Here is a 27,071-nt window from a genome sequence, read left to right on the forward strand (position 1 = left end):
GAAAGAGCTGAATTGCCCATTTTTAAAGTGAATTAACTCTTGAATGATACTTGAGTGCTGCTGTGTTGAGTGAAACCATCTATGAACTGAATTCTGTCAACTGACAAGGAGAGCTCTGGAAAATCTGTTTCTGTAGTTCTAAGCAAAACTTTATTTCAGTAATTAAATTATTTCTCAATTTAAACCTTTAATTTTAAATAGCACCCTAATATTTTAAGAGAAAATGACATTTTATCTAATAGTGTTGTATATACTTATTTCCTTGTCACTAGAGAATATATACATAAGTCCAAATATATAAATTTCAATTATCAACAAATATATCAAAATAAATATATCAAATTCATTATAGATAGTATTTTGTATGCTGTTGAAAGTGTTACTGATTCTTTATATTAATCAATTCACTTAACAATTATTTATTGAGTATTAACTAGAATTAGATACTTTTTGGGCAAATTGACTTCATTTTTTCCTATTATATAGTTCACAGATAAAATTAAAAAGAGAGAAAAATGTCACTACCCTGTAATGCCTCCCTTTGTTTTAATCCATGTTAAAAGTAAGATCTACATCTCACTGAGATCTAAACAACCTCAAAGTCAGCAAGTGAAGGTTTTTTTCACATAGCATGACTCGGTCCTTGGGAAGTCAAACATGTGTTGTATGAAATACTCTCTATAGTTAAGTTCATTGGAAGTTCTTACTGCATTCTTTTTTCCTTCTTTCTTCCCTTCCACAAGCATTTATTGTGCAACTTCTAAAAACAGTGTCGGTGCTGGACATGCAGAGGTGACAAATGTATCATCTTTATTCTAAAGCACTTGCAAAATATTTACAAATCCAGTTTAATAAGTTTATAAGTTGAGATCCACAGCAGAAAGTACTACAACACAGTACAAGCAGAAGATATTACCTGGGAGAAACTGATTTTATAAGGACTAATACCATATTATTTGAAAGTAATTCTTGCCCTTTTACTCAAAATATTTAGTGGAGAAGAATTACATGGTAATTCTGTTTAACTCAGTATTTTATTAAATAATTACCATGTGCAAAGACATTGTAAATGGCACTTGGGGATAGAAAATAGAGCACAGAGTGTAACACCCAGTCCTGATTTCAAACACTTCGACATCTGGAAATAGAAGTTGAAATATTTTAGCCAATGTGGTAAGATCCTGATTAACACTGCTCAGGCACAGAATTGCAGTCTTTCCACTCTCCAGCCCACATCTATACCATAGTTGATAACCAAGGTCTCTGCAATTCTTTTTTTTTTTTTTTTTTTTTCTTTTTGCGATATGCGGGCCTCTCACTGTTGTGGCCTCTCCCCTTGCGGAGCACAGGCTCCGGATGCGCAGGCCCAGCGGCCATGGCTCACGGGCCCAGCCGCTCCGCGGCATATGGGATCCTCCCAGACCGGGGCACGAACCCGTATCCCCTGCATCGGCAGGCGGACTCTTAACCACTGCGCCACCAGGGAGGCCCAGGTCTCTGCAATTCTTAACTAATAACTAGCGCATTTGTTGTGTTGGCAACCTAGGGAGACTTTCTGAGAGTGTTGTTTGGTGTGCTTGCAACTATTGGATTGAATTAGTAATCAAATAATAATTATAGCTTTTAATATTAGATATAAAGTTCTAAGAAGCCAAATGGTAACTATATTTAATAAACACAAATTATATAGAGGTGTTGAGTAGCCTCTGAGCAACAGTATCCTCAGTTGATTGTTTAGGGACATGACTTATAAGAGGTCCTTCACTCCTAGCAACTTCTCATCTCATAATGATCTTGTGGTGTTACATAGGAAGAACTTCATATGTTCTTATTCATTTTTAATGGCACATGTGTCATGGGATAACTTCTGCCAATGCTTTGTGTATACCATTGTTTTAACATTGATCGCCTTCAGATTTCAAGTGAGTACCCTATATGCAGCCCTTTGATGTGTTAAGACTCTGTATAAAGTACCACTAAATTAATTAGAAAATCCCAAACTTAATTATCAGTTTATTTGCTCCTGTATTCAACAGATGCGTATTGTGTATTCACAGGAAAGGAGGGAAGATGAAAACCATCAAGGTAATCTCAATTAGGTGTAGAGATGATATGGAAACACGTGATTTCAATAGAACAGGAATTCTCAAACATAAGTATGCATCAGAATCGCCTGGAAGGCTTGTTAAACCATAGATTGCTGAGTTCTATCTCTACTTTCTAATTCAGTAGACCTGGGGTGGGGCCCAAGAGTTTGCATTTCTAATACAGTTCCCGGTGATGCTAAGGTGGCTGCTCTGGGACCATCTTTTACAACCACTGCAGTTGAGTGCATTAATAAGTAGAATGACAAAGATATTTTGAAGGTGCTTCCAGAATGTAGACAGGAGATCCTCAATCTATTTATCAATACGAAGTTAAGGAAGCTTTTAAGAGGAAATAACACTTAAGCTAAGATATGAAGGATCCTTTGGAGTTCTCTATGCAGACAAGAATTAAAGGTACTCCTGGCAGAGAGAATGACATACACTAAAGCAATGTGGTGTATTCACAGAGCTCTAAAGTAGCTGGTATTCTGGAATTCAAGTCATGTTGGGGAAAGTGGAAAAAGGAAAGTAAGAGAGGTTGGGGATTAACCTTTGAAGGAAAATGATTCAAACTGGGAAAACCCTAGTGAAATACTTGCAGTTTTGAAAGATGGCCCTCACTACAGTGTGGAGGGAAAATGGATGGGATGAGTTCAGTACTGAAGTTAAAATAGACAGTAAATGATGAGGGTTTAGGCTACTCTAGTAACAATGGGGATGAAGAGGAGAGATGGGGTAACTCAAAAGGTAGCATCAACAGCAACTGGATATGGCCACTAAGGAAAAATAGTCACTGAAGGTACTTTTTAGGTTGGCTTACTGGTTTGATGGAGTGGCATATACTGAGATTGGGCCTTCAAAGAATAGCATATATTTGTAGAGATTTGGTGGTGGGGAATAATTTCTTTTGAGTTTCTCTCTGTCTGTGAAACGTGCAATCAGAGATGCTCAGGAAAGAAACATGGATGTGAAAATATGGATCATTTTGTTGCTGTATTAGCCTTGCTATGGATATTTATCTAACACCAAAATATTCCTATACTTGTATCTAGTTACCTAGACACAAAAACAGAATCACACATAACCCTAATTTAATTATTATGGCCTCAATCTATGGAAACTCTGTTTATTTTGACTTTACAAAATTAGGAAACATCTAGAATGTGAAATTTTAGAAAACATCAAAAAGGACATAAAGTATAATAGATAATTATTAAAGTTTGAAATCATGACCATAAAGCCACCATCATTTCCCCATGCAAATATCAGTATGAGTCTATTTCTGAAGACTGCTTGAAATGCAGAATTATTCTAGTAAGTTGGAAGTGGCACTGTAACAAAACTTAATATCATGTGTTTATAGTTATTATAGATACTGACATTACAGTTTACAAACATGATAGAATCAAGAATTGCTGCAGGTATTATGTGCCAACAATTGGTTGAAAAGTATGCACATTAATATTTAAGAGGAAATTTTAAGAACCTTCAGTAATCTTCCAACATTTCAGGATTGGTGTTAGAAGGATAGATAACTAGTTTGTGCAAACATTATTCTCCAAGCTGCATGCATGCTAAATACTATCTATTACAACATTGGGAGATTAAAAGGCTATTGGGGATATCTCATTTGTAAATATAAACTGACACAAATCATTTCTCTTCTAAAATCTCTGCAGCACTTTTCCTGTTTAGCAGAACTACACCCAGAGCTCAGCCTTGTGAGGAACCATCCCTAGCTGGTCTTTGCTTCCTTAGTACCTAGCACAGTGCTTAGAGCATGTTAGTACAATAATACAGGATCCAGGGAGCAGTGGTTACGTGGATACAGAGGAATCATATATATAGAGGGGTGACTATAAGTTATTCATGGATTCTCGACTGTGCAGAGGATCAGTGCCCCTAATCCCCACATTGTTCAAGGGCCACTGTAGTTAATAAATTTTAGTGAAAGTACAACTTAGAATCACTACATTTATTGCAACCATTTTCTATTTGTTTTTGCAACTTAAACACCTTTTGAAAACCTGGGCAGTTACTTTTTCCCTTTCTAAATTATTCTTGAGCAAAAGGTATGCTTACTCATTTTTCTTACGTCTTCATGGAAATTTCGTGGGCTTAAACACTTCTTCGCTGCTCACAAAATAAGCAGATTGTTTTCTCTGCAGCAACATTTTTAGAGACATCAGTCCAGATTGTTATCGTCTGATAAAGGCAGCTAGGGTGCGGAAAAGGACAGAGGCCTAAGTGATGCTTATTGACCTGCAATTTATTTTAAAGAATTAAGAGAGAACAGCAGACCAAAGGAGTTCACCAGTATAACATGAATGTGCATGTTGGTTGGTCAATATAGAACTATTTAATGAATTTGCTATGCTCTTAGAATTAAATCACTGCTTTTTCTATGAAACTTTGAGGCAAGGTGTTAGGGAGTGAGGAGAAAGTATAGGAGTATGTCACAATTGAGTTTGCTGATCCTGTGAACTAAATTTAGTCAGGCCTTGCTTGACATATGCAAATATATAATCATATTCTTTCATTCTTTCTCACGTACATGTGCAATCTGAGTTACCGTCAGAAAAAATCTAGCTCACTCTTGGTAAATGAGACCTATAGTGTAAACACAGACTTTAAAACTTCACCTTATTAAGTTCAGAGTTAGAGATTTTCTACCTGTTTACGATCTGAACGATGGAACAGGTATTCTCAGAGTACAGTAACCATTGTTATATCTGATGTGTGATCTGATTGCATCACTTTAATAAAATAGATGACCAGATTATCCCCATGACTTTATGGCCATTGCTGAATTAATTCTCTTTTACTTTATTTATATAATATTGATTTTCTAATTAATAAAGGTCCTTCCTCTCTTGGACATGCACATTCATTTTTTTTTCTTTCATAATTGAGATTTTATTGGTTGTTTTGAGGATCAGTACACAGACATTTCAATTTGTACACAAATCTCAACATACGTACCAAAAACCTAAAAAAATCATGTAGTTGTGATTCTTTTCTCAACAGTTATTCCAGTGACTTTCCAGCTTAAAATTTGGGGGCAGATTTTCCTTCACAGGATATCAAGTACCAATATCTTCAAATATTGATATGCTGTTACATCGTAAGTCCCACTAATTCACAATTTAATATCATATACACTACATACTCAAATTGTCAGTTGTTCACAGCACATTAACAGTTACTAGAAGAACTGGACTACCACGACCAAAGATGTTACAGAGTGCACAAAATTCTGCCCAGGAGAGCCAAGATCAAGGGGTGAGTGGTTTGCTTTAGGAAACAATTCTACCAAAAACAACGTGGGAAGAGAAGTAATTTAAAGTGTTTAAGACATTAAATGCACAGCTGACTCCGAACTGCCATTAAGTATGCTTTGTATTACAGGATATAAAAGCTACCCTCCGTCTGTGGAATGTTAAGCTGGCACCCAAGACAACCAAAGCCTCCCATATTCGATATCCCACTATTTTCTGGTTGTACCAAAAAATAAACAACCAGCAAATGATTTCACCTCTTAAAAAAAAGCATTTACACTTAAAAAATGGGATGAGGTGGGATTCCTTCCTTTTTAAAAATGTTTCTAGAGCTACTAAAAAACTTGCATTTACAAAATAGTTGATAAAAATATTCCTCTGGATTGTACAAGAAGGGAGACAGGGACCACTGATAGGACCAGGTGTGTGATATTAATCAGACTTGGCTTCTTTCTCTCCTGCTTCATCAGAAGCTGTGCTCTCCTCATTTTTAGTTTCTCCATTTTCTGCAGGTAAGTCTTCTTTAGTCTCTTGGTTAGCCACTTCAGCCTGTTTTCCCTTTGCTCCCCTTTTCCCTTTTGTTTGCACTTTTTTGTCGGAAGATTTATCCTTTCCTGCCGCCTTTTTTGGCTTTGTTTCCACTTTTGCAGGAGCCGGTTTAGCTGACAACCTCGCCGATCTCCTCTTGGGCTCCTCCTTCGCCGCCCCCTCGGCGGAGCTGACCTTCCTCTTGGGCATCGTGGCGGTGGGGCGGGCGCGTGCCGGGTGCCTGCGGGCCACGGCGCTCCGAGAGCCTTCACGAAGCTGGGCTGCCTGGCCGCTACCGCTCCTCCCGCCGCCCGAGCTGCACATTCATTTTTTTAAATTTTATTTTTAAAGTTGTAACTACTTATGAAAAGTCAGCATATCCCTTTATTTTATATGAAGTTGTTTGGAGTTCAGCAGTGAGTCATTTAAATGAGATTGGCAATTAATTGAGCAATTGAGTTTTAATAGCTCTGGGGGAAGAATGGAAGTCTGGTGAAAATGGATATTCATTTCACTGAGTGGTGAAAAATGAAAAGAACCCACAGGAAATTGTGCCTTGAGCTCTAAGAGTAATAACAAAATATCTGGAAAGTTTAAGAAAGATATTTCTTCTCTCAGATATTAGCCTTCCTTTTGCTATGTAAAAATACCTAATAAATTGAGTGTTCCCTTGGTGCTTTCAAACTGCCAAGATTATAACGCTTTAATGGACATTTTATTATTTGATGTCCTTTGATAATTATTTAATTCATTATTCATTATTGAAACTGTTAAAGCAGTTTTTAGGGTCCTCTGAATACTGTCGTCATGAATTAATGTGTCCAGATAAATCTATTGGAGGAGGGAGGTCAATATTTTAACAGCTGTAATAGTAGATAATGTCCAAATTGATTACCTGAAAGCGACACTTCCTGAGAAATGTGTGCTTCTTGATTGACAATGCCAATGGAGCTTTTTTTATTGTAGGCTACTACCAATTATTAATATTTTGATCAGGATGATTTTGGCGATTTTATGAAGTGACCACTGCTTTCTTCTAGTCCTCTCTTGAGATCAGCTGAGACAGGTTTCAATCAGAAAGACTAAAAGGTAGATGGTATAGCTTGTCCTCAGCAGTATCTCAGTATTACCGCACTAGTCCCTAAATGAAATGTAAAATATTCATTAGAGAGATTATTTTCTGCTAAGTTTATGCACGCATGAATTCTAAAATCATTCTACTGGAATTGAAATGCAAACAAAATGTAAATATTAACCTCATTCATATTGTAGTCATAATATTGAACAGTAGTTACAAAATGTTTTGCATAAGTGAAAAGTGCAGAATTAGTAGCAATGTTTCATAAATACTCCTACTAATGCTTTTTACTTATGTGATACAAATTATGCAGTATTTTTTAAGGAAAGAGAAGAGCTTTTATCGTTTCCGTGTTACAGGTAGAGAAAGTAAAACAAAGGCAATTTTCATGAAGGTTAGAGATATGGTTAATAGTCAAGAAAAGATGGCTCCATCTATTCTGAATTGAGAAAAAAATGCATTCAGTCTAGCTTTAAGCCATTTTTATTATTAATGGGATTTATCTGGCTAATTGCCATGAACCCAGAATGAACTGACTTTTGTAGAGGGCCTGTAGCTTTGTATGAGATGATTCGGGGTCTCCCCAATCTCCTAAAACCCCAGAAATTGAACTTTTTCTTCATTCTCTTGATGGTGGGAATGTTACTATATTGTCCTTTACATATTTTGTTCAAGCCAGGCAGTACACATGTAATTCAGAAGGGGCTTCTCTAGACTTCCTACTAGGTTGTTATCTAATCTATTTCTGAATGCCTCTGACGAAGATGACTCAAGTTATCTCTCTGAGCAGTTATTCTATTAACTCCCCTTGCAGAATTTTTTATGATGTTTAATCATAATTTCTTCTCTTTGTAGCTTTAGACCATTATTCTTCATTTCAGCCTTTGATTACCATTTTAAAATATTTTTATAGTCCTTGCAAATTCCTCATAACTGCTTTTTCCCTAAATGAGGAATTTCCCTGAAGCCATTTCATGTATGTGACTGCCCTGTGGATGCAGGGCAGAAAGTCTTATTTCTGCAATGCTATTAACAAGCAAACAATCAACAAGTAAACACCTCTCTCCTCAGATCATAAACCCAGGACTTTTTGTGTTAAGAGAACATCATAGAAGATTTGGGGGAGGGTTTGGTTATGCTTTTTGTTAGGGTGGAGGCGCTCTGAAAGATTCTCTCCTGACTCTTAATCTTTTTGCTTCAGTTTCTTTATTTGTAAAATTAAATTCTGGGTCAAAGCCACACCTGATTTGTGGCTAACTGAAGAGTTTAATCCAGTGTTACTGACATCCAGAACTTGCCTATTATATTTAGTAAGAGAATTCACAGAATACTACTCGTATCTGTTTATAAATTATGTGGAAAAAAAGCATTTTGCATTGCAATGTCAGAGTTGTTGACTTTGGGGTTTAATTTCTGTATCACCACTGAACACGTTATTTTTGTTTCCACCAACTTTAGTTCTTTTCTAACTTTAGCTTTTTCACATAATTTTCTGGTGCCACATAATCAGCCTGAAAGAGACCATAACCAAGAGCTGTCACCAGAAACTCCTCTCTAGATGCTCGGGATGAGTTTTAGCTTTTTGTTGATAGACTCTTATCAGAGCATGCTCTGGGAGATAATGGGCAATTTCCTCAGCTTCCAGAAGCAGTTTATTTATACAGTTCCACAGACTTTACTGTAGGGGCGAATCACAGCTGTTACTATGAGTTTCCCTTAAAACAAAACAAAGCCAACAAAAGGGGGAAAAATTCACTATCTGTTATCACACACTGGTTTTCTAAATCTAAAACTGAGATTTAAAAAATAAATTCCACCATGACTTTGCTTAATTGTTATTCCATCAGAAAGGCGATACCCTTCTCCTCAGCAAGGTATGTGAAGAAAACCACTGGTTTTGAGTTGCTTCGCTCTGCAAAACGCTTTTTTTTTTGATATGTTTATGTATAGATACTATAAGCTGTAATCGTCCTCATGGATGATTCTTATGATGTCCTTCATGCCAGATTTTAGAATTCTCAGCTTTTCCCCCCTTAATTCCTGCTTAGTTTGCTGCCATTTAGATGTCTGCAGTGGAATATTCTAGAAAGTAGAGTGTAACTGTTCCCTATAAAGCTTTGCTCTTGTTGGAACCGGCTAACACTGCCCCTTCACTGAGACCTACCACTCTTGTGTATTCGCCAGGCAAAGTTGGAGAGGAACAGTAGAGAGTATTAGTAGGAAAGCCTTTAAAAGAGAAGTTTACTAATGACAAGAAAGCGTAACTTGTTCAACTCTAGCGATAAACACAAATGGGCTTATTGCTCAAGGTAAAAATTGATAGATGGAGTATGCCACGGGAACCCAGGAAAAGGAGCGCTTTGTGCATTCCTGTGGGCTCTCTGTGGCAGCTCGGTGCTTTTATGAGAGAGCTTGGTGCTTGTATGTGTTAGCCTGTGGAAACGATTCTACTTCTGAAATGCTTCAAGAGTGTTTAAGTGTAATGGGCTTTGTACTGCCTGCCTGGTCTGTAGAGCATACTCAAACCATTCAGCTTGAACGCCATTTTTATCTAGCTCTTTATCCATTAATTTTCTCCTGACCTTGGGCATAAAATATATGCACTTTTTATGCTGTGGTGCTTTGTGCAGGCAAAGAGGAATAGCATAACCTATCCATCACCATTATGAATGATGCAGCTTAAAACAAACACAGGTCAGAGACAGATATTTTAAGAGCAGATTTGTATTGATCCCGTCACAACACTGAGCTAAAAGGAAAAGAACTCTGAGACTATAAATGATGAAGCAAGTTTTGACAAATAGCCGTAGCCACACAAGTCGACTTAAGAATGTGCCTCACGGGCAGTCATTGGTGAGAAAACAGAATTTGTTATTAATACTAAAAATCCACCTCCCTTACATGTATTTATTACCATACTTCACATAGCACATTTGAGCATGACTTTTCTCTTCCTTGGTATCTCTGATTGACTCTTGAAAGCTTTTTTGTTAAAAGAAACATGAAAGCTTATTAGACTCCTTAATCTTTATTAAGTTGTTGCTTTTGAAATATTCAAACTACCCTTTAACAGTAGGTGGTGGTTTATTTGTTTTGCAAGTTGGTTTTGAGCACATCTGTTGAAGATTTTGCAAGTGTTTGTGTTATGACAAATAGCATGTTATTGAAGCAATGGTGTGTTTATTATCACCATTACTGTTAATAATCTCAATTCACAAATAAAGAGTCTCACTATTCAATATAACAGTCACATATATTATTAAGTTATGCAGTCCTAACCCACTTTCCCAGTCGTTGAGATTCTAATGGACTAGATCTCTGCTATAAGAACAGTCATCCTGGTTCTTAAAAGAGACCACTCAACTGAGGATTATATCCATTCATGTTACTGCAATTGTACTTCAGCTACAACTTCACTGGGCAAAGTGTTTTGCCCCCTAACGATTTACTGTATTACATACCCAAATGTTGTTGTTCTGTCAGAAATGACAGTAGATAGCTAGAGAATAGATGCTGAAAGAAAAAGCATATCAGGTAGCATGTGTCTCTTTGACAGTTCTGAAAGGACAAAGGAAGAAATCTATTTTCTGAGAGGTGGAAAAGTCTAAAGTGTAAAGTGCATCTTCCTGTCACAAATGCGGCCTTATGGAATATTTTGTAATTTAACCAGATGGATTGCTGTTGTTTAAAAACTAACAATAGGGCTTTCCTGGTGGCGCAGTGGTTGGGGGTCCGCCTGCTGATGCAGGGGGCACGGGTTTGTGCCCCTGTCCAGGAGGATCCCACGTGCCGTGGAGCAGCTAGGCCCGTGAGCCATGGCCGCTGAGCCTGCGCGTCTGGAGCCTGTGCTCCGCAATGGGAGAGGCCACAACAGTGAGAGGCCCGCGTACTGCAAAAACAAAAACAAAAACAAAAACAAAACAAAACCTAACAATATACTTTCAAGATTTTCACCTAAAATTCTTACCTATTCCTGTCAGAATTATGGTGGCAAAAATGTGCCTACCAGGTTTTGTTTCATTTGTATGTGCACTGGGATTTCAAGTGTGCAATTATATTTTTATCTAGTAGGCACTGTTGAATGCAATGCTGAACCCAAGTCTTCTTATGATAATCATCCTCTGGACTCAATGGTTACGTTTTCAGGATCCCACACTGTCTCTCCTATTTCAGTTGTTGGTTCTAAGCAGTAAGTTGCCTTTTAGACTTTTCCAAATTTCTTTTAATAATTCACCTTTAAGATCACTGTTGAAAACTAAAAGAGCATTGGACTGCAAGTCAGAAGGTTTTCTTCTAATACGGAATCTGCCATGACCCACAGAGGAGTCATTCTCTCTGCTTTGTTTTGTCACCAGAAAAACGCAGGGTTGAGCCATATCACTTCCTCCTTCATTCCTTTCTTTCTCTTCTCTCTTCCCTTCCTTCTTTTGCTTTCCCTTGTATGTAAGATAACTACCACCCTGGGTTTTCTGAGAACTAAGTAATAATGTATGAAAAGGGCCTAGGACAGTATTTACAATGTAACAACTGCTCAATAAATGGTAGCCACTATTTCTTCTTTCTTCTTTGTCTTTTCCCATCATTTAACTATGTCCTAATCAACGTTACCATGCTTGCGGGGTATCATGTGCAAAGCACAGGGTCAGGTGCACTGTGAATCATTTGCCGAACCTATCCTGATACTGTTCATATTCTAGTGGGGAGAAAAAACACACTTATTTTATACAGATTAACTCTTTAAGGTTAATTTTCTTATAATATTAGTTAATTGAGTGGTATCGTTGTGGCCCTAAAAGTTAGTAATCTTACATCATTTTCTTTAATACTGGTTAATTAAATTTTATTCATAGACTTACATTTTATGTAACTATAATGAAGATTAAAAAAAGAAAATATTTGCTAGTATTTTTAACTTAAGACATACACTAGTAACAAAAATAAAATTTAAGTATAGTGGGCTTAATTTTAACGTGGGATGGCAAATGTCTAAGACCAAGTCATGGGATCTCACAAAAGCAAGCTGTCTGTAACTGTTGTCAAAACATGAATAACAGTCTATAGGACTCAAGATGGTCCAAGCTTCACAATCAGCTAACAACTTAGGATACTGAGAGGCTAGGAAATGAGTTATTTGTTCTGAGGCAAGTTTAAAATTCCTGATCCAAGACCCAGAGGAATGGGTTCTAGATCCCCGGTGGAAGCACATGGGCCTTCTGTTCTGTTCCTTTGCCCTGGTGTCAACACCTAAACACTGTGGTAAGAGCTCCCCTCTCCCGTGGGGCTTCAACCTCACAGAGTTGCTTTTCTGATCGCAAGGGGATCCCTTTTAGAAATAACTATATGCAGACACAGAGATGATATTCCATTGCAGAGCTACTTGGGTAGGCCATCTTATTGAAGTCATGGCTCTATAATTTGTCAGTAGTATGACAGAAACAAAAGGCAAAAGAGCAAGATGGGAATAATGTTACTGTCTTTGTTATCTTAAATTGTACATGCAAGTGGGAGTGTGTGTATAATATATTGTTGAAAACATTTCCTGTAGTCCAGTGTGCAAAGTTAGACTGTATATTGGGTTTCTAAAAAATACTATAAAGTTTCTAAAATGCTTTTTATCATATTTTATTTTTTTATTTTTTGCGGTACGTGGGCCTCTCACTGTTGTGGCCTCTCCTGTTGCGGAGCACAGGCTCCGGACGTGCAAGCTCAGCAGCCATGGCTCACAGGCCCAGCCGCTCTGTGGCATGTGGGATCCTCCCGGACCAGGGCACGAACACGTGTCCCCTGCATCGGCAGGCTGACTCTCAACCACTGCGCCACCAGGGAAGCCCCATATTTTATATTTTAATTACATTTAGAAATCATTTAATTAGAGACAATGATTTGCTCTTAGTGCAGGCCTGATGTTTTTCATCTTTATCTTATTTTTTTTAACTGTATTGACCTAAGTTTTTATCATTGGTGTCTGTGCTTTGATTTTGCTCATTTTGCTTATTTTTGTAAAGTAAGGTGAAAGAATAATAAAAGACTCAAGTACATAGAATATTTAGAGAATATTGTACAAAGAAGAGCTGGCCTGCAGGAAGTGTTGCAGTTGGTGTTTATACTTAGTTTTAAGGAAGCCCTTTGTGGTGCAAGAAAGGTGTGTGTGTAAAAGTTGACATTTTGTCCAGTGACTGGCAAAGCAGGTCAGCTATAGAAGCCTGGTATGTAAAATATGCAAAAATAAGGCTCCTTACTGCAAAGTTCCACAGAGCCACTTCTTGAAAACCTTTGCCTTGTCTGTGCTGCTTTTCTTATTCTAAAGTAAGGTTCATAAGGTCTGAGCACATGTACAAAGCAATCATAACTAATCATGAGGGATAAATACTTGCTTCCTGAGCCTTTATTATCAAACCTATTTTATCCTCTTATACAGTTGATCCTTGAATTATGTGGGGATTAGGGGCACTGACCCTTCACACAGTCAGAAGTTCACTTATAACTTTTGACTCCCCCAAAACTTAACTATTAAGAGCCTAGTAGTAGGCTATTGACCAGAAGCCTATGGATAAAATAAATAGTCAATTAACACATTTTGTATGTTATATATATTATATACTATATTCTTACAGTAAAGTAAGCTAGAACGAAGAAATGGTATTAAGAAAATCATAAGGAAGAGAAAATACATTTGCAGTACATATACATATTTATTGAAAAAATCCACATATAAAGTGGACCCACGCTGTTCAAACCCATGTTGTTCAAGGATCCACCGTACTTGCTTCTGGGTTGATTTTTACAAAAGGCTTCTGCTTATTTAAAGCAGTCTCTTTAGGTTCAAACACCATTCATTATCAGTGGGGAATTAAAAAGTAACAACGTTAAAAGATGAGACTATTTTTTATGTAATCATAGGACCAAATTTACTGACCTCTACAAAGTAATGCAAGACGTGATATGGAGACAAGAAAACAAGGTGTAGTGTAGTGTGTGTGAGGCATTGAGAGCAAGGCTCTCTTTCTGTTTTTATTTACTAGTTTAACAAAAGCATGTAACATTTACCATCAAAGCTCATTTACTTGGGATGGCCCTTCATTTTTTTTATAACATTTATTGAGTGCCTGGTCTGTATTAATTAATTAATTTATTTTTGCTGTGTTGCGTCTTCATTTCTGTGCAAGGGCTTTCTCTAGTTGTGGCAAGCGGGGGCCACTCTTCATCGTGGTGCGCGGCCTCTCACTATCGCGGCCTCTCTTGTTGTGGAGCACAGGCTCCAGACACGCAGGCTCAGTAGTTGTGGCTCACAGGCCTAGGTGCTCCGCGGCATGTGGGATCCTCCCAGACCAGGGCTCGAACCTGTGTCCCCTGCATTAGCAGGCAGATTCTCAACCACTGCGCCACCAGGGAAGCCCCCTTCATTTGTTTTTGAAACTGATCCATCTCAAGATATAAGGAGGAAGAAGACTAGCAATTTGGGCAGAGAAAGGAGGGTAAAATTAAGGAAGAAAAAAAGTGTAAATTACTTTTTTTTTCTTTCTATTTTTTCCCTGAAAAGCATGTTTGATGGAATACTTTTTTGAAACAATAGAAATATCTTCCCTGTATCTGGAAGTTACCCAAATCTGGAACTCTGATGTATATAAAAATATTTGAATATTCTGTTTTATCAGTTTTCATCTTGAACTGTAATTCAAGTAGGAATTTTACAGTGTCTCTCATTAGTAGCATTTGGTTTTTGTTCGTTTGTTTTACAAACTAATATCATCCTTAAGTAAAAATAATAAACTTTCTTTGATGGAGAAGATGCGTAAGATCTTTTTTAGGGAATTTCTTTAAGCATTGAGAACTTTAAAGTCTCTCTTAAGAATATTATGTGACTGCTCAGTTTTAATAAATCAAAAAGAATGAACAAGCCAAATTGCAAGGTGTGATTCTTCTTAATTTTTATCCTTTGAAAATGAATTGCCACCACATGAAGGGCATTGTAGATTTACCAGTGGTTGTGGGTAAAGAAGGAGATGTGTGATCATTAGAGGGCTCAATTTTTTTTTCCAGTTTTTACAGGAAGTTATCCCAGAGATGTTCCTTAAAGAGAGAGCTTTTCAAAAGAAGAGGTTAATAAAGATCTTCTCTTTGCCTGTCTGTAGCGAGAACTATAGGCATTTTGCTTTTACCATTAATTTCCACAGGTCCATAATTGTAAATAGGTTGGAGGGTAACTGACCACCTGATAGAATTTGGGGAATGTTGGGTAGGGTGGGCTTTCTTCTGCTAAGTATTGGTCATGTTGCCTGTAATTATACTGTTACAGCTCTTTCTCCTGAAAGTTTTGAGGCTCAAAGAGATAGTAACTCTTGGGGTGCGAGGAGATACCAAGTCCTTGTTAGAGGATACTTGATGAAAATTTCACTTAAGTAGGTTAAAATGAACTCTCTAGATTGATGAGAGGTGTTTTGGTCTGGGAGAAGAGGTCTCTGGAATTAGGAAGGCAAGTTTTTGGTAGAGAAGGTAAAATGTTGCCAACAAATAATCACTGTTTTATGTTTGGGAAGCATATTTCTACGTAATGAAATGATGTCAGTGTTTGTACTGCTGCATATGAGGTATTAGATTTGTGCTAATGGCAAGCAAAAGCTCAACAGGAGGCAGATATCACCCCATGTACTTTAGGAAGTATCTAGAATTGAGAAGATTAACATTTATAGAAGCTTCCTAAAATATTAACATTTCTTCTGAATTCTACGGAAATTTAGAGCCCCTTATATGCCTCTAAAAAGTACTTGTGGAAAACTCAGGTGTATACTAGAATTTTTCACTTGGCTCAGTTGGATTCAAAAGTCATTAGAATTAGTGATTTTTTTATCAGGTTAAAAATAATCTAGAATGTCTAATAGTAGGATAGAAAAATCAAATCTACCTAAGACACATAGTCCTGACCTTCTCTCCCTCTATTGAAGCTGAGAATCCGTCTACTGTGTTCTCTTATTTGTGTTTTACCAAAGGTTAATAATCAGGCTTTCAAAACCACTTGGTTCAGAATCCCTTTAGCCCAGATGTCTCTAGCAGCCTAATTAGCAATTTCTTGATAGGTGATTTAGGAGAGAGAGGAATGAAAGGTTCCAGAGACATGCACGCTAAGTCTTTGTTCTTGACAGGTAATGCTCAAGTAGCTGTCACACTGCCTTTAAGTCACTGTTAGCAGGGAGGGAGGGACGGAAGGAGGGATCTTGTATCTTATTCATGAAATTTCTGGTACTAGTTTAATACCTTTGAGATTTTCAGACCCAAACGCTAACTCCCCGTGATGTTGATAAATGGTATTATTTATAATTTTGCACCTCCACAATGTATAGAACACTTGTATGTAAAAAATTTTGCTGATGAAGCAAAAGCCTATTGGAATTGAAAATTATTTTTAATGGTTCAGTTGCAATATTTTGAAAATGACATGCTCCTGTTTCTATTTTAACAGATTACCTGTAACTATCAGGCCCTCATAGATCCTCGGAGAATTCAAAAAAAAAAAAAAGGTTGGCAGCAGCAGGCTTTGTTAAATTTTCATGAAACAGAGGTTTCATTTCTGAATATCTAGTCACAGTGATGACTGCTTAATAGCTTAGTCTTCAAATATGATTAATCATTTATCTGTTCATTTATTCAATCATTCATTCAAAAATGTCATCGTATACTAGAATCCAAAGACTTATGCCTAAATCTTGATTCCATGAATAAATATGTGTAACTTAGCTTGATCTTTATACCTCATCTGTGTAAGAGGGAGGTTGTATTTAAAATATCTACAATTACTTCTAGCCTGAAAGTTATATGCTTCATTTATTCATTGATCAGATATTTTGAATACCTACTATGTACAAACATATTGAATTAGGAATTTCTTGACCTCAAAGAGCTCACAGTCCAATACAGGAGACACATAAATACATGTATCCATAAAATGTTGAGCAACCACTATGATACCTGGCAAAGTGCTAGAAATATTGTGATAACTAAGGTGCCATCCCTTTCTTCAAGGGACTCAGTTCAGTAGGAGACATCGTTTTCCCAGATAACTGTAGCATCCTTAGTAAAGAAGGAGATGATGGGCTTATGGTATTATGGAAGCATATGGGTTAGTGCCTAATTCATCTGGAATCGGAGATGAGGAAGAAGTCAGGGAAGGTATTTTTGAAGAAAGCGACTCTGTGGCTGAGTCTTAGAATATTTGTATGAGGAAGAATATTTGTATGAGGAGAGGGGACAGGATTGTGGACTAGTAATGATATTTGAGGCAGAATGAATAGAATGAATAAAAAGAGCAACATAGAAGCCAAATGAATTCATCATGAATTCATCATAAAACACGTCTGCATTGTTTTGTAATTTTTTCCCTAGTTTTTTAAATTGAATCAATGTGAAACACTCTTTAAAAACTACTTATAAAATATTTTATCATTCAAAAAATGGAGAAACTACTTACAGCTAGGATAAACAGGAAAGACATACTGATGAAGGTAGTATTTGAAAGAGGTGGTTGTGTAGAGTTTATAAGAGGAGAGACATAAAAAACATACTTAGAGAGAGAACATTCCAGGTGATAAGAAGACCCCCAAAGCAGGAATGACATTTTTACCAGGAGCAGCACCCAGGACTGAGATGACAGAGCCATCTACCCAAAGAAGTGCTGAGGCTAAAGCCTTTGAGCACTATAACTTTAACACTTGGACCATTGATGTCCTTTCTTTGGAATTGCCAACAGGAAGGGGCTGGCCTGTGTTTCATAGTTACTTTTCCTCTTCAAATGTTATAGTTTCTAGGCAGTTCACATTGCATATGAATTTTTTTTTGTATTCCCTTTTCACTTCGTAAATATGTGCTGAGTACTTAACATGTTTCAGGATCTGTGCTAGACATTGAGATCCAGCCGTGACTTGGACAGCACCTGACCTCAAGAAGCTTCAGCTAGGGAGGGTTACTGGTCTACTCAGGTCTTTTTCCTTCAAATCTTGTCTTACTCAGACATGAAAGCATGGCTTTAATAAGTCACCCGTGGGACCAACCTCTGTCCTTCACTGAGCTGTTTTGCAGTGGGGATATTATCAAAACAGTAGGGTTCAATTATCAGCTTTGGATATGCTGTTGTTATTCTTAGAGTCAAAGAGCAGGGTAAGGAGTGTGACTCCCATACTTGCCGGTCTTTGTTTTTAGGAACATGATTGAAGACAACAAGGGAGACTCAGCTATTCTTACAGATTCCTAAACAGTGATTCCTTGGCTGGTTTCCTTCTTTTTTTTTTTTTTTTTTTTTTGGCTTCCTTCTTGAAGTAGAAATACACCTCAACCCTGGAGCAAGCAGTTCGCCCACGTGTACCCTTTTTCATAGGTTGGTGACAGTAGTTTTAAAAACGACCCCTGCCAAAGAGAGTGTATCGGTCCCTAAGTGAAACTTGCCATATATACATTTTACATTCACTGCATTTCTTTTCAGAGGAGATATTTTCAATTCCTATTCCACTGGTGATTTTGTTCTGTATCTAGCTTTCCTGGGAACTCTGGTTTATAACCTTCACATACATGATCTATAATCCCTCAAAACTAGTCCTAAGGAACCCAGAGGCTCATAAAGTTTGTCTTCCAGTTTTCTCTCTGTATACAGACAACACTTGAACTGACACTTTCTGTTTCTGCAATATGTGGTTTCAGGAGGTATGTCTTTGCTGTTAATGCTATTAATGACAAAACTGCTGTGATTCACCTGCCCCAATACTTTCTAATATGTATTTCAGAAACCATGAAGATCAATTACTAATAAAGTTGAAATATTTTAAGATGGGTTTAGCAGTTTAAAATTATATTAAATGGAGGAAACTAAACATTCTGTATTTTCTTTTTCCTTTTGATAGCTAAATAGTTTAATGTACTTTTGTTTATAGAGTTTTTGTTAGATCAAGCATGATGTTCCCAGTGTATTTAGAAAAAAAGAAAGTATTTGTATTTTCTACATGGTGACAATATAGATTTAAAACACGAAGTGTCAAGGGGAGAAAAATATGGGAGGAAAGTGCTTCCTGGAACACTACCCATGCTTAGGAATTGCATTTCATATTCAAGTCAATGCAATGTGCTGCACTTGATTTTTTTTTTTTTTTTTTTTTTGCGGTATGCGGGCCTCTCACTGTTGTGGCCTCCCCCGTCGCGGAGCACAGGCTCCGGACGCGCAGGCTCCAGACGCGCAGGCTCAGCGGCCATGGCTCACGGGCCCAGCCGCTCCGCGGCATATGGGATCCTCCCAGACCGGGGCACGAACCCGTATCCCCTGCATCGGCAGGCGGACTCTCAACCACTTGCGCCACCAGGGAGGCCCTGCACTTGATATTTGATGAAATAATAAATCTCATCCTTTTTATGGGTAGTGAATTAATAGCCTATTACTTAAGCAACCTAATGTGGTTCTCATACAAAAACAGTGGTGTAGGAAATTACTATTCTAGGAAATAGTCACATGTTTAAATAGCAGTCCAGTGATCACAGAAAAGCCCATAACCTCAGGGTAAATATCCACGTGTGAAGAGCTGTCACGTCTGGCAGTACGAGCCCCCAAGTCTTCCAGCCCCACCCCTTCCTGGACCTCCGCTAGGTTTACGTCACCTTGGTTTCTTATGCTCCAGACCTCCACTGGTGGGGAGCAGACCTCACTGCCACATTCTGATCTTTCCCCGTTCTTTCAACTTTTTATTTTTGTCTTTGTAACTAGCTGCATAATTACCTTCATTTGAGAGCATTTTTCAGTGATGAATCTGTTTTACTTTTTTTTTTTTTTTTGCGGTATGCGGGCCTCTCACTGTTGTGGCGTCTCCAATTGCGGAGCACAGGCTCCGGACGCACAGGCTCAGCGGCCATGGCTCACGGGCCCAGCCTTTCTGCGGCATGTGGGATCCTCCTGGACCGGGGCACGAACCCGTGTCCCCTGCATCGGCAGGCAGACTCTCAACCACTGAGCCACCAGGGAAGCCCCTGTTGTACTTTTAGAGACAAATTTTGCCAAAGGTTTTCATTTAGCCAGTTGCTAAATGTTGCTAATCTCGTGATTTTCCTGAACCTTACCACTTAACAGTATAACTAAAGGATGGGGAACATAAATGTGATTAATTGGATAATAGCTATTTATATTGCTTAGATTGATCAGCTGTTTTTAAACACTTCTTCAGGTTCTTCCCTGAAGAAGCAAGTTTGCAAACCAACCAACCACACTTAACCACACATTTAGATGAACAAAATTTTCCAAAGATTCTTGCCTTTTTGAGAACAATGTGACATGACTCGATTGTGAATGTTAACTATTAAGAAGAATCTGTTGAAACACTTATGTTTTATATATGTGTGTTTGTGTGAATATATACACATACATACTGCATTGTATATATCTTTATTGACATTGATATATAAGTTGCACATATTTAAAACCTACAATGTGATAAGGTTTAAAATATGTATACACCTGTGAAACCCTTATCACATTTGTAATTGCTCCGTCTTGGCCCTCCCTCTGCTAGCTTGGCTCCTAACACTCCCCAAACAAACACTGATCCTCTCTGTCACTGTATTTTAGTTTTTATTTTCTAGAATTTTGTATGAATGGAATAATGTAATATGCACACTTTTTTGCCTGGCTTACATTAAGCATAATTATTTCAAGATTAATCCAGGTTAGTGTGTGTATCAATAATTATTTCCTTTTTATTGCTGAGTGGTATTTCATTGGATGAGTATATCAGCTTGTTTATCCATGCACCTATCTTTTCAAAAAATGGTGCTAGAAAAGGTAAGTATCCATATGCCAAAAAACAAAACTTTGAATCATACTTTACACCAGAATACAAAAATTAACTTATAGATCCAAATGTTACTGATAAAAAGGTATAAAACTTCTGAAAGAAAGCATAGAAGAAAATCTTTGTGATTTAGATTAGGATATATTTCCCCATAACCACAAACCCATAAAACCGCAAACCCCTACAACCCCACACCACAGTTTCTAAAAGAAAACATTGATAACTTGAATATCATCAAAATTAACTTCTCATCAAAAGACATTATTGAGAGAATTTTTTAAAACAGCCATAGATTTGGGGAAAAGTTTCAAAAGGATGTAAATTTTAAAACATACAGCAAAAAATACAAGGAACAATATAAGTAATACTATTATATGAAATTTTTAGAGTACAGATTTAAAGTTTGGATAAACTAAATAGAGGAATGAGGATTGATAGCCTATCAATAAGCCCTGAGTACTTTTCACTGTGAAACTATTTTTATCAAACCTGTAATCAATTGAAGTCTGTAGGAAATTCTCTTATTAGTCAACCAAGATGGGAAAATGGGGAGCTCTCTGCCACTGTCACAGTTATATACCTATATCTTGAGTTTCCTCTTGCTTCAAATGTATAAATTACTTTTGTTTCCATCTAATAGCAGTTCACTTTGATGTGGGTTATTCACAGTTTTTTGGTTCAGTGGTAGATCCTTCAGGAAACTGTGGTTTAAAACCCTATTGGGGACTTCCCTGGTGGCACAGTGGTTGAGAATCTGCCTGCCAGTGCAGGGAACACGGATTCGAGCCCTGGTCCGGGAAGATCCCACATGCCACAGAGCAGGTAAATCCGTGTGCCACAACTACTGAGCCTGTGCTCTAGAGCCCATGAGCCACAACTACTGAAGCCCATGTGCCACAACTACTGAAGCCCGCACACCTAGAGCCCATGCTCCGCAACAAGAGAGGCCACCGCAGTGAGAAGCCTGCACACTGCAAAGAAGAGTAGCCCCCGCTCGCTAGAGAAAGCCCGCGCACAACAAGGAAGACCCAACACAGCCATAAATAAATAAACAAACAAACAAATAAATAACTCTATTGGGTGTATTAGTAGCCTTCTGGTGCCCTGACACATGCACTGTTTCAAACTGCACAGCTTTTAAAGCAGTTGTAGTTTTGCTAAGCTTCTGGCTTGACCATTGGAAGCGTTTGGATCATGAAAATATATATATTTAGACATTTTATCTATCACCCTTACCATCTACAAGAGAGCCAACACTGCTTGCCTGGGTTGAAAAAGACGAAGGATTCTTTTCTAAAGACTTTGTAAAAGTAATAAACTCTTGGAAATTTGAATCCATGTATCACCATGACTATTGAAGGAGAGTATTGTCTCCGTGACTATAAAAGGAAGGAGAACTTCTGCATCTTTATTTGCCCTTGGGCAGGGAACCCTGAAAAGTTTATATATCATCTGAATCCTAGCAACATTAAACTGAAAAAACACAAAAAACAGATCCATTTACCAGTAGAGATCTCCTTCTTAAGCACTGTTTAACTCTGTACTGAAGAATATTTTATGCACTTCTTACAGGAACAGCATGATGAGTGTGTAACTTTAAGAAACCACTGTTTATCTTAAAGTCTTTTGAGGGGTATTGTTTGTTTGATGGTTTGAGGGAAGGGGTAACTATAAAAGTATATTCATCCTCCACCATCTGACTACAGTCGATTGAATGACTATTCAGCTCTTTTCCAGGGTTATATAGACACTCATCTATCCACACATATATTTTGTTCAATTTATAATATGTTAATTACTCTTAATATGAAAGAGCCTCTATGGCACTGAAACAGTGTATGTATATTTAAAATTGTTATTGACCACTATCCATTTAAATTGCTCTGTCTAAATTATTTAGTTTGTTTTCTCCCATACCCCATTTTGCATTTGGCCTTGTTATCAACAAAGTTTTAAACTTTGTTGTATACAAATACATGATTTACTTAGATTTTTAAAAATCCATCTCATTTTTTAAAATAAATTTATTTATTTTATTTATTTTTGGATGGGTTGGGTCTTCGTTGCTGCGCACAGGCTTTCTCTAGTTGCAGCGAGCAGGGGCTACTCTTCATTGTGGTGCGTGGGCTTCTCATTGCAGTGGCTTCTCTTGTGGCCGAGCACAGGCTCTAGGCACGCAGGCTTCAGTAGTTGCAGCACGCGGGCTCAGTAGTTGTGGCGCACGGTCTTAGTTGCCCCGTGGCATGTGGGATCTTCCTGGACTAGAGCTCAAACACGTGTCCCCTGCATTGGCAGGCAGATTCTTAACCACTGTGCCACCACAGAAGTCCATCTCATCTTTTTAACTTGATTTATTTCCATGAATAGATTATAACTTGCTAATTGAGAGATTACAAAATCAGTTCAATCTGTAATAAATCCTTAAAAAGCAGAATTATGACTCTTTTTAAGGTGATGCAAACTGAGTCATGCTTAAAATATAATCCTTCCCTCCCTAAAAAGAGAAGTAGCATCAGTTTTGAGTTTACACCTCCCTTGATATCCAGCTCTCTTGCTTACTTACTGCACATAGACTTTGCCTAAGTATTTCCAGTTGATGTTACCAGTTGAAAAGAGTAGGAATGAAATCAATGCCTGTTACCTTGTTTTTTTTGGGGGGGGGGGCGTTTAAAGTGTACAATTCAGTGGTTTTTAGTATATTCACAGAATTATACAACAATCATTACTGTCAACTTTACAGCACTTTAATCCCCAAAAAGAAACCATGTATTAGCAGTCACTCCTCATTTCCCCCTAGAAATTCCCCCACCTGTTACCTTCTGGAAGAAATAGTTGTCAATAAAGACTTCTACAAATTTATGTTGATTGCTCTAGGTAGAAGCAAATAACTTATGAAGCTTTACATTTACATTAGAAATGTGTTTTGAAAGTCAAAATGGTATTCTTTAAAGCCACCTGCTCCTGGAGCTGTCAGTTACAGCTGTGAGTTTTATCCATGGGCTCAAGGAGTCAGGTGATGTGTTAGTTTGAAATGTGATGGGTGGATTTCTTTGCAGGCCAACTTCATAGCACATTTCTTAAAACTGTGAGTGAAACAGGCACTGGAACTCTTATTGCCTGCATGGTGTTTTGAGTAGAAGTGAAAGAATGAATCTCTTAGGCTTCTTATCCTTGATAACTGGAATTTATTACATTGCCCTCATCCTGGGAACCTTTACAAAGGATGATAACTTCTGTCTTCTCTATTCAAATAAGATAAGCATAAATATTACCTGTGAACAAGTTTTAAAGGGAGAAACCATTGTGTTAAACAATATCTGATAGTATGTGATACAATACAAATATGTGAATTATTGGATGTTTTTCATTTCTTTTTTTAAAGAAAATCAATTAGGGATTAATTATGTCACTTCAATGAGAATAAAAACAATTTGGCTTGAATGTAATGGAAAACAAAACAAAACTTAACTATTAAATTGTACATAACCTCTGGCCTATCATTCTGATTTTGAAAGCACTTACATCTCTTACAAATATTATTACTAAATCACTAAATGCCTTCTCTTGAACCTTTTTGTATTTAAATTTTTTTCATCCCCAGGCACTATTGTGTGGCCATCTGCCATTTTATTTCAATTTCATCACTGCATGTAAGCAAATTAATGATTACTCTAAAGTAAATAAACAGTGACAACAGCAAAAATAAAATGATACACATTTTTGATTAAGCAAAAGTTTTGTACAATAACCCAAACCAGCTGATTTGGTAGGGCCAAGGTTTCATCTGACCTGTCATGAAAACTGTTTAAATGTACCTTTCAGAGAAATGAAAATTTGACACAATTTAGAAGGCTGTTTCTGGGCTCTCCATCATAGCAGACCTGAAGATGTACAAGTTAGTTACGCTTTCTGGGAGGTGCTTGAGGGAGAAGCTGAGGTTGGAATATGGCATGGCTCTGTGAGACTCGCATGTGTGGGTACCATGCCCTGGCAGGGAGGAAAGGAAGAAGTGATTATGTCACTGCTACTTGGAAGTGAATCCATAGTAGGGGAATAAATAGTACAGGTGATTCATCTCATGTTTGTTCTCCCTGGTAAGGCTGAGTGAAAAACAAAAAGGAGAGAAGATATGGGGGAGGAAGATGAGACATCTTTAAGTTGTGTCCATTTGCATAAGGAAATAGCTAATTACTGATCCTGGGAAAATGATGTATATTCAACATTTAAAGTTCAAAACAGCCAAACTTCAGTAGGAAGAAGAGGCCTGATTTCTGTCTTCCTCATTTTTGGCATTGTCTTAAGCACCTTACCATTTTTTCAAAATTGGGAGAAACAAAGGCTCACTTACTTATTATGGCAGAAATAATAGATTAATTAGTTACATCTATTTTTTTCCCCAGGAATCACACTTAATAAACTATAAAGGGTTTTCTAAATTTAAAATGGTGGCATAAAAGAAACTAATTATAGTAAATATAAATAAGGCATAGTGGTGTTTACTTTCTTTTTCTAGCTTTTTTGTTTAAGTAGATATGTATATCCACATAAGTATATTATGAATATATAAAATACATTTATAGATTTTTTATAAATATATGTCATAAAATGAATTTATGAATTACAAAGCTTATTTTTAAAATTTTTATTGGAGTATAGTTGATTTACAATGTTATGTTACTTTCTGCTGTACAGCAAAGTGAATCAGTTATACATATATCCACTCTTTTTTCGATTCTTTTCCCATATAGATCATTACAGAGTATTGAATAGAGTTCCCTGTGCTATATAGTAGTTATCTATTCCATATATAGTAGTGTGTATATGTCAATCCCAATGTCCCTCCTGTCCTTTCCACCTTGGTAACCGTAAGATCGTTTTCTACATCTGTGACTCTATTTCTGTTTTGTAAATAAGTTCATTTGTACCATTTTTTTAGATCCCACCTATAAAGCTTAATTTTATAACTAGAGAAACAAAGATAGCTGGCTAGGGTGCTCACCTTTCTATGGTCAATGACAGACATGGGTTCAGGTCTGTGACCTGTACTATCTCCTTTAGCCTCCTTACCAATCCAGATGCTTTAACTTCGGGTTTTTCAACCTTAAACCCTTATATTTTTTTACCTCTCAAATATGATGAATTCCTACATTCTAAGCCAGAAGGACTTGTGATTATGTGCATAGTGAAAGTGGCTCCAAATATAGTACAACCTTGTATAAGTGAGAGTGGGATTCATTAGACAGAAAGGAAATGCATGTTTATATTAATTGAATGCTTATTTATTCCAACAGATATAATTATAAAATACATGTGTATACATACAAACATAATTAGCATTTGCCGGATAATCACTGCTTTAACACACGTTATTTTGGAGGCCTTGCAATATCCTTTATATAGTCTAAATCATTTCTAAGGATTAGAAGCCATTGACAGGCCACAGATGATATTTTTGTTGTTGTTGTTAGTATATATCACACATTCAGCCACAGACTGTCAGAAAAACATTTATGGTTAATTTTATTTTGGGTGTTTGGCAACAGAATTTCAACTATGACCAATGGTGAGTAACCAAACATGGCCCAACTTAGTTGTGACATATGTTCTACACATAGTAAAGTTGAATGTGGCCTAAGGAACTAGACACATATACACAAAATGTCTTCAATTTTGTAGAGACTTAAAGATACATTTTTAGCTTCTTCAGTGACAGCAATGTAAGAATGAAGTCTTAAGCAGGATGAGAGAGCTTGGAATTCTTGTCTTCTATTCTGCAAAACAATGTAATAGCCCAGATGTTTTCCCAAAGGATAGCATGCTCTTTCCAGACCAGCCAAGGCACATTCTTTACATCCATCTGTCCCTGTTCCATGTGAGAAATGGAGATATCTTCACAGATCTGCATCTGCCCTGTCCCATTTCTGTGCTCCGATGCTAACCCGAAGGGTGAGATTAAAAAGTCTAGGATGGACCTTGACCTGTGTCAAGTGGAGTGTTTTTCAGTATTCTTTTTGTTGCCCACATTTTGTCCATCTGCATTCTATGCTCAAGTGCTTCGTCTGCATGTGTAGACTCTCTCTAGCCAGTGGACGGGGTATGTTTTCCCCCAACTTCAGATTTGATTGACCACCTCATGGTCCCTTCCTGAGCATTAGGAGCTGCCTTCTAAGTTGTGTCTGGAATAGAAATAAAATCCCAATTTTGGGAAGTGTCCAAAGGAAGATGATGGGAACCCAGATGGCAGCAAACTTATGATACTCCTGCTGTTCACAGCCAGTGTTTCCTC

At 37.4% G+C, this 27,071-nt stretch overlaps 2 protein-coding genes across 10 annotated transcripts in view; one reads left to right on the forward strand and one right to left on the reverse strand.

Moving 5' to 3' along the window:
* The window catches only part of PTPRD (protein tyrosine phosphatase receptor type D), a 534,283-nt gene that overhangs the window by 280,796 nt on the left and 226,416 nt on the right, over positions 1-27,071 (forward strand). The gene's annotated exons all lie outside the window — the stretch shown is intronic.
* Positions 5,703-6,161, reverse strand: LOC132492036 (non-histone chromosomal protein HMG-14). Its single transcript, XM_060101180.1, has one exon. The coding sequence runs from the start codon at positions 6,101-6,103 to the stop codon at positions 5,798-5,800; it is 306 nt and encodes a 101-aa protein (XP_059957163.1). The 5' UTR covers positions 6,104-6,161; the 3' UTR covers positions 5,703-5,797.

Source organism: Mesoplodon densirostris, chromosome 6, assembly GCF_025265405.1.
Source record: "Mesoplodon densirostris isolate mMesDen1 chromosome 6, mMesDen1 primary haplotype, whole genome shotgun sequence".
Taxonomy (NCBI): domain Eukaryota; kingdom Metazoa; phylum Chordata; class Mammalia; order Artiodactyla; family Ziphiidae; genus Mesoplodon; species Mesoplodon densirostris.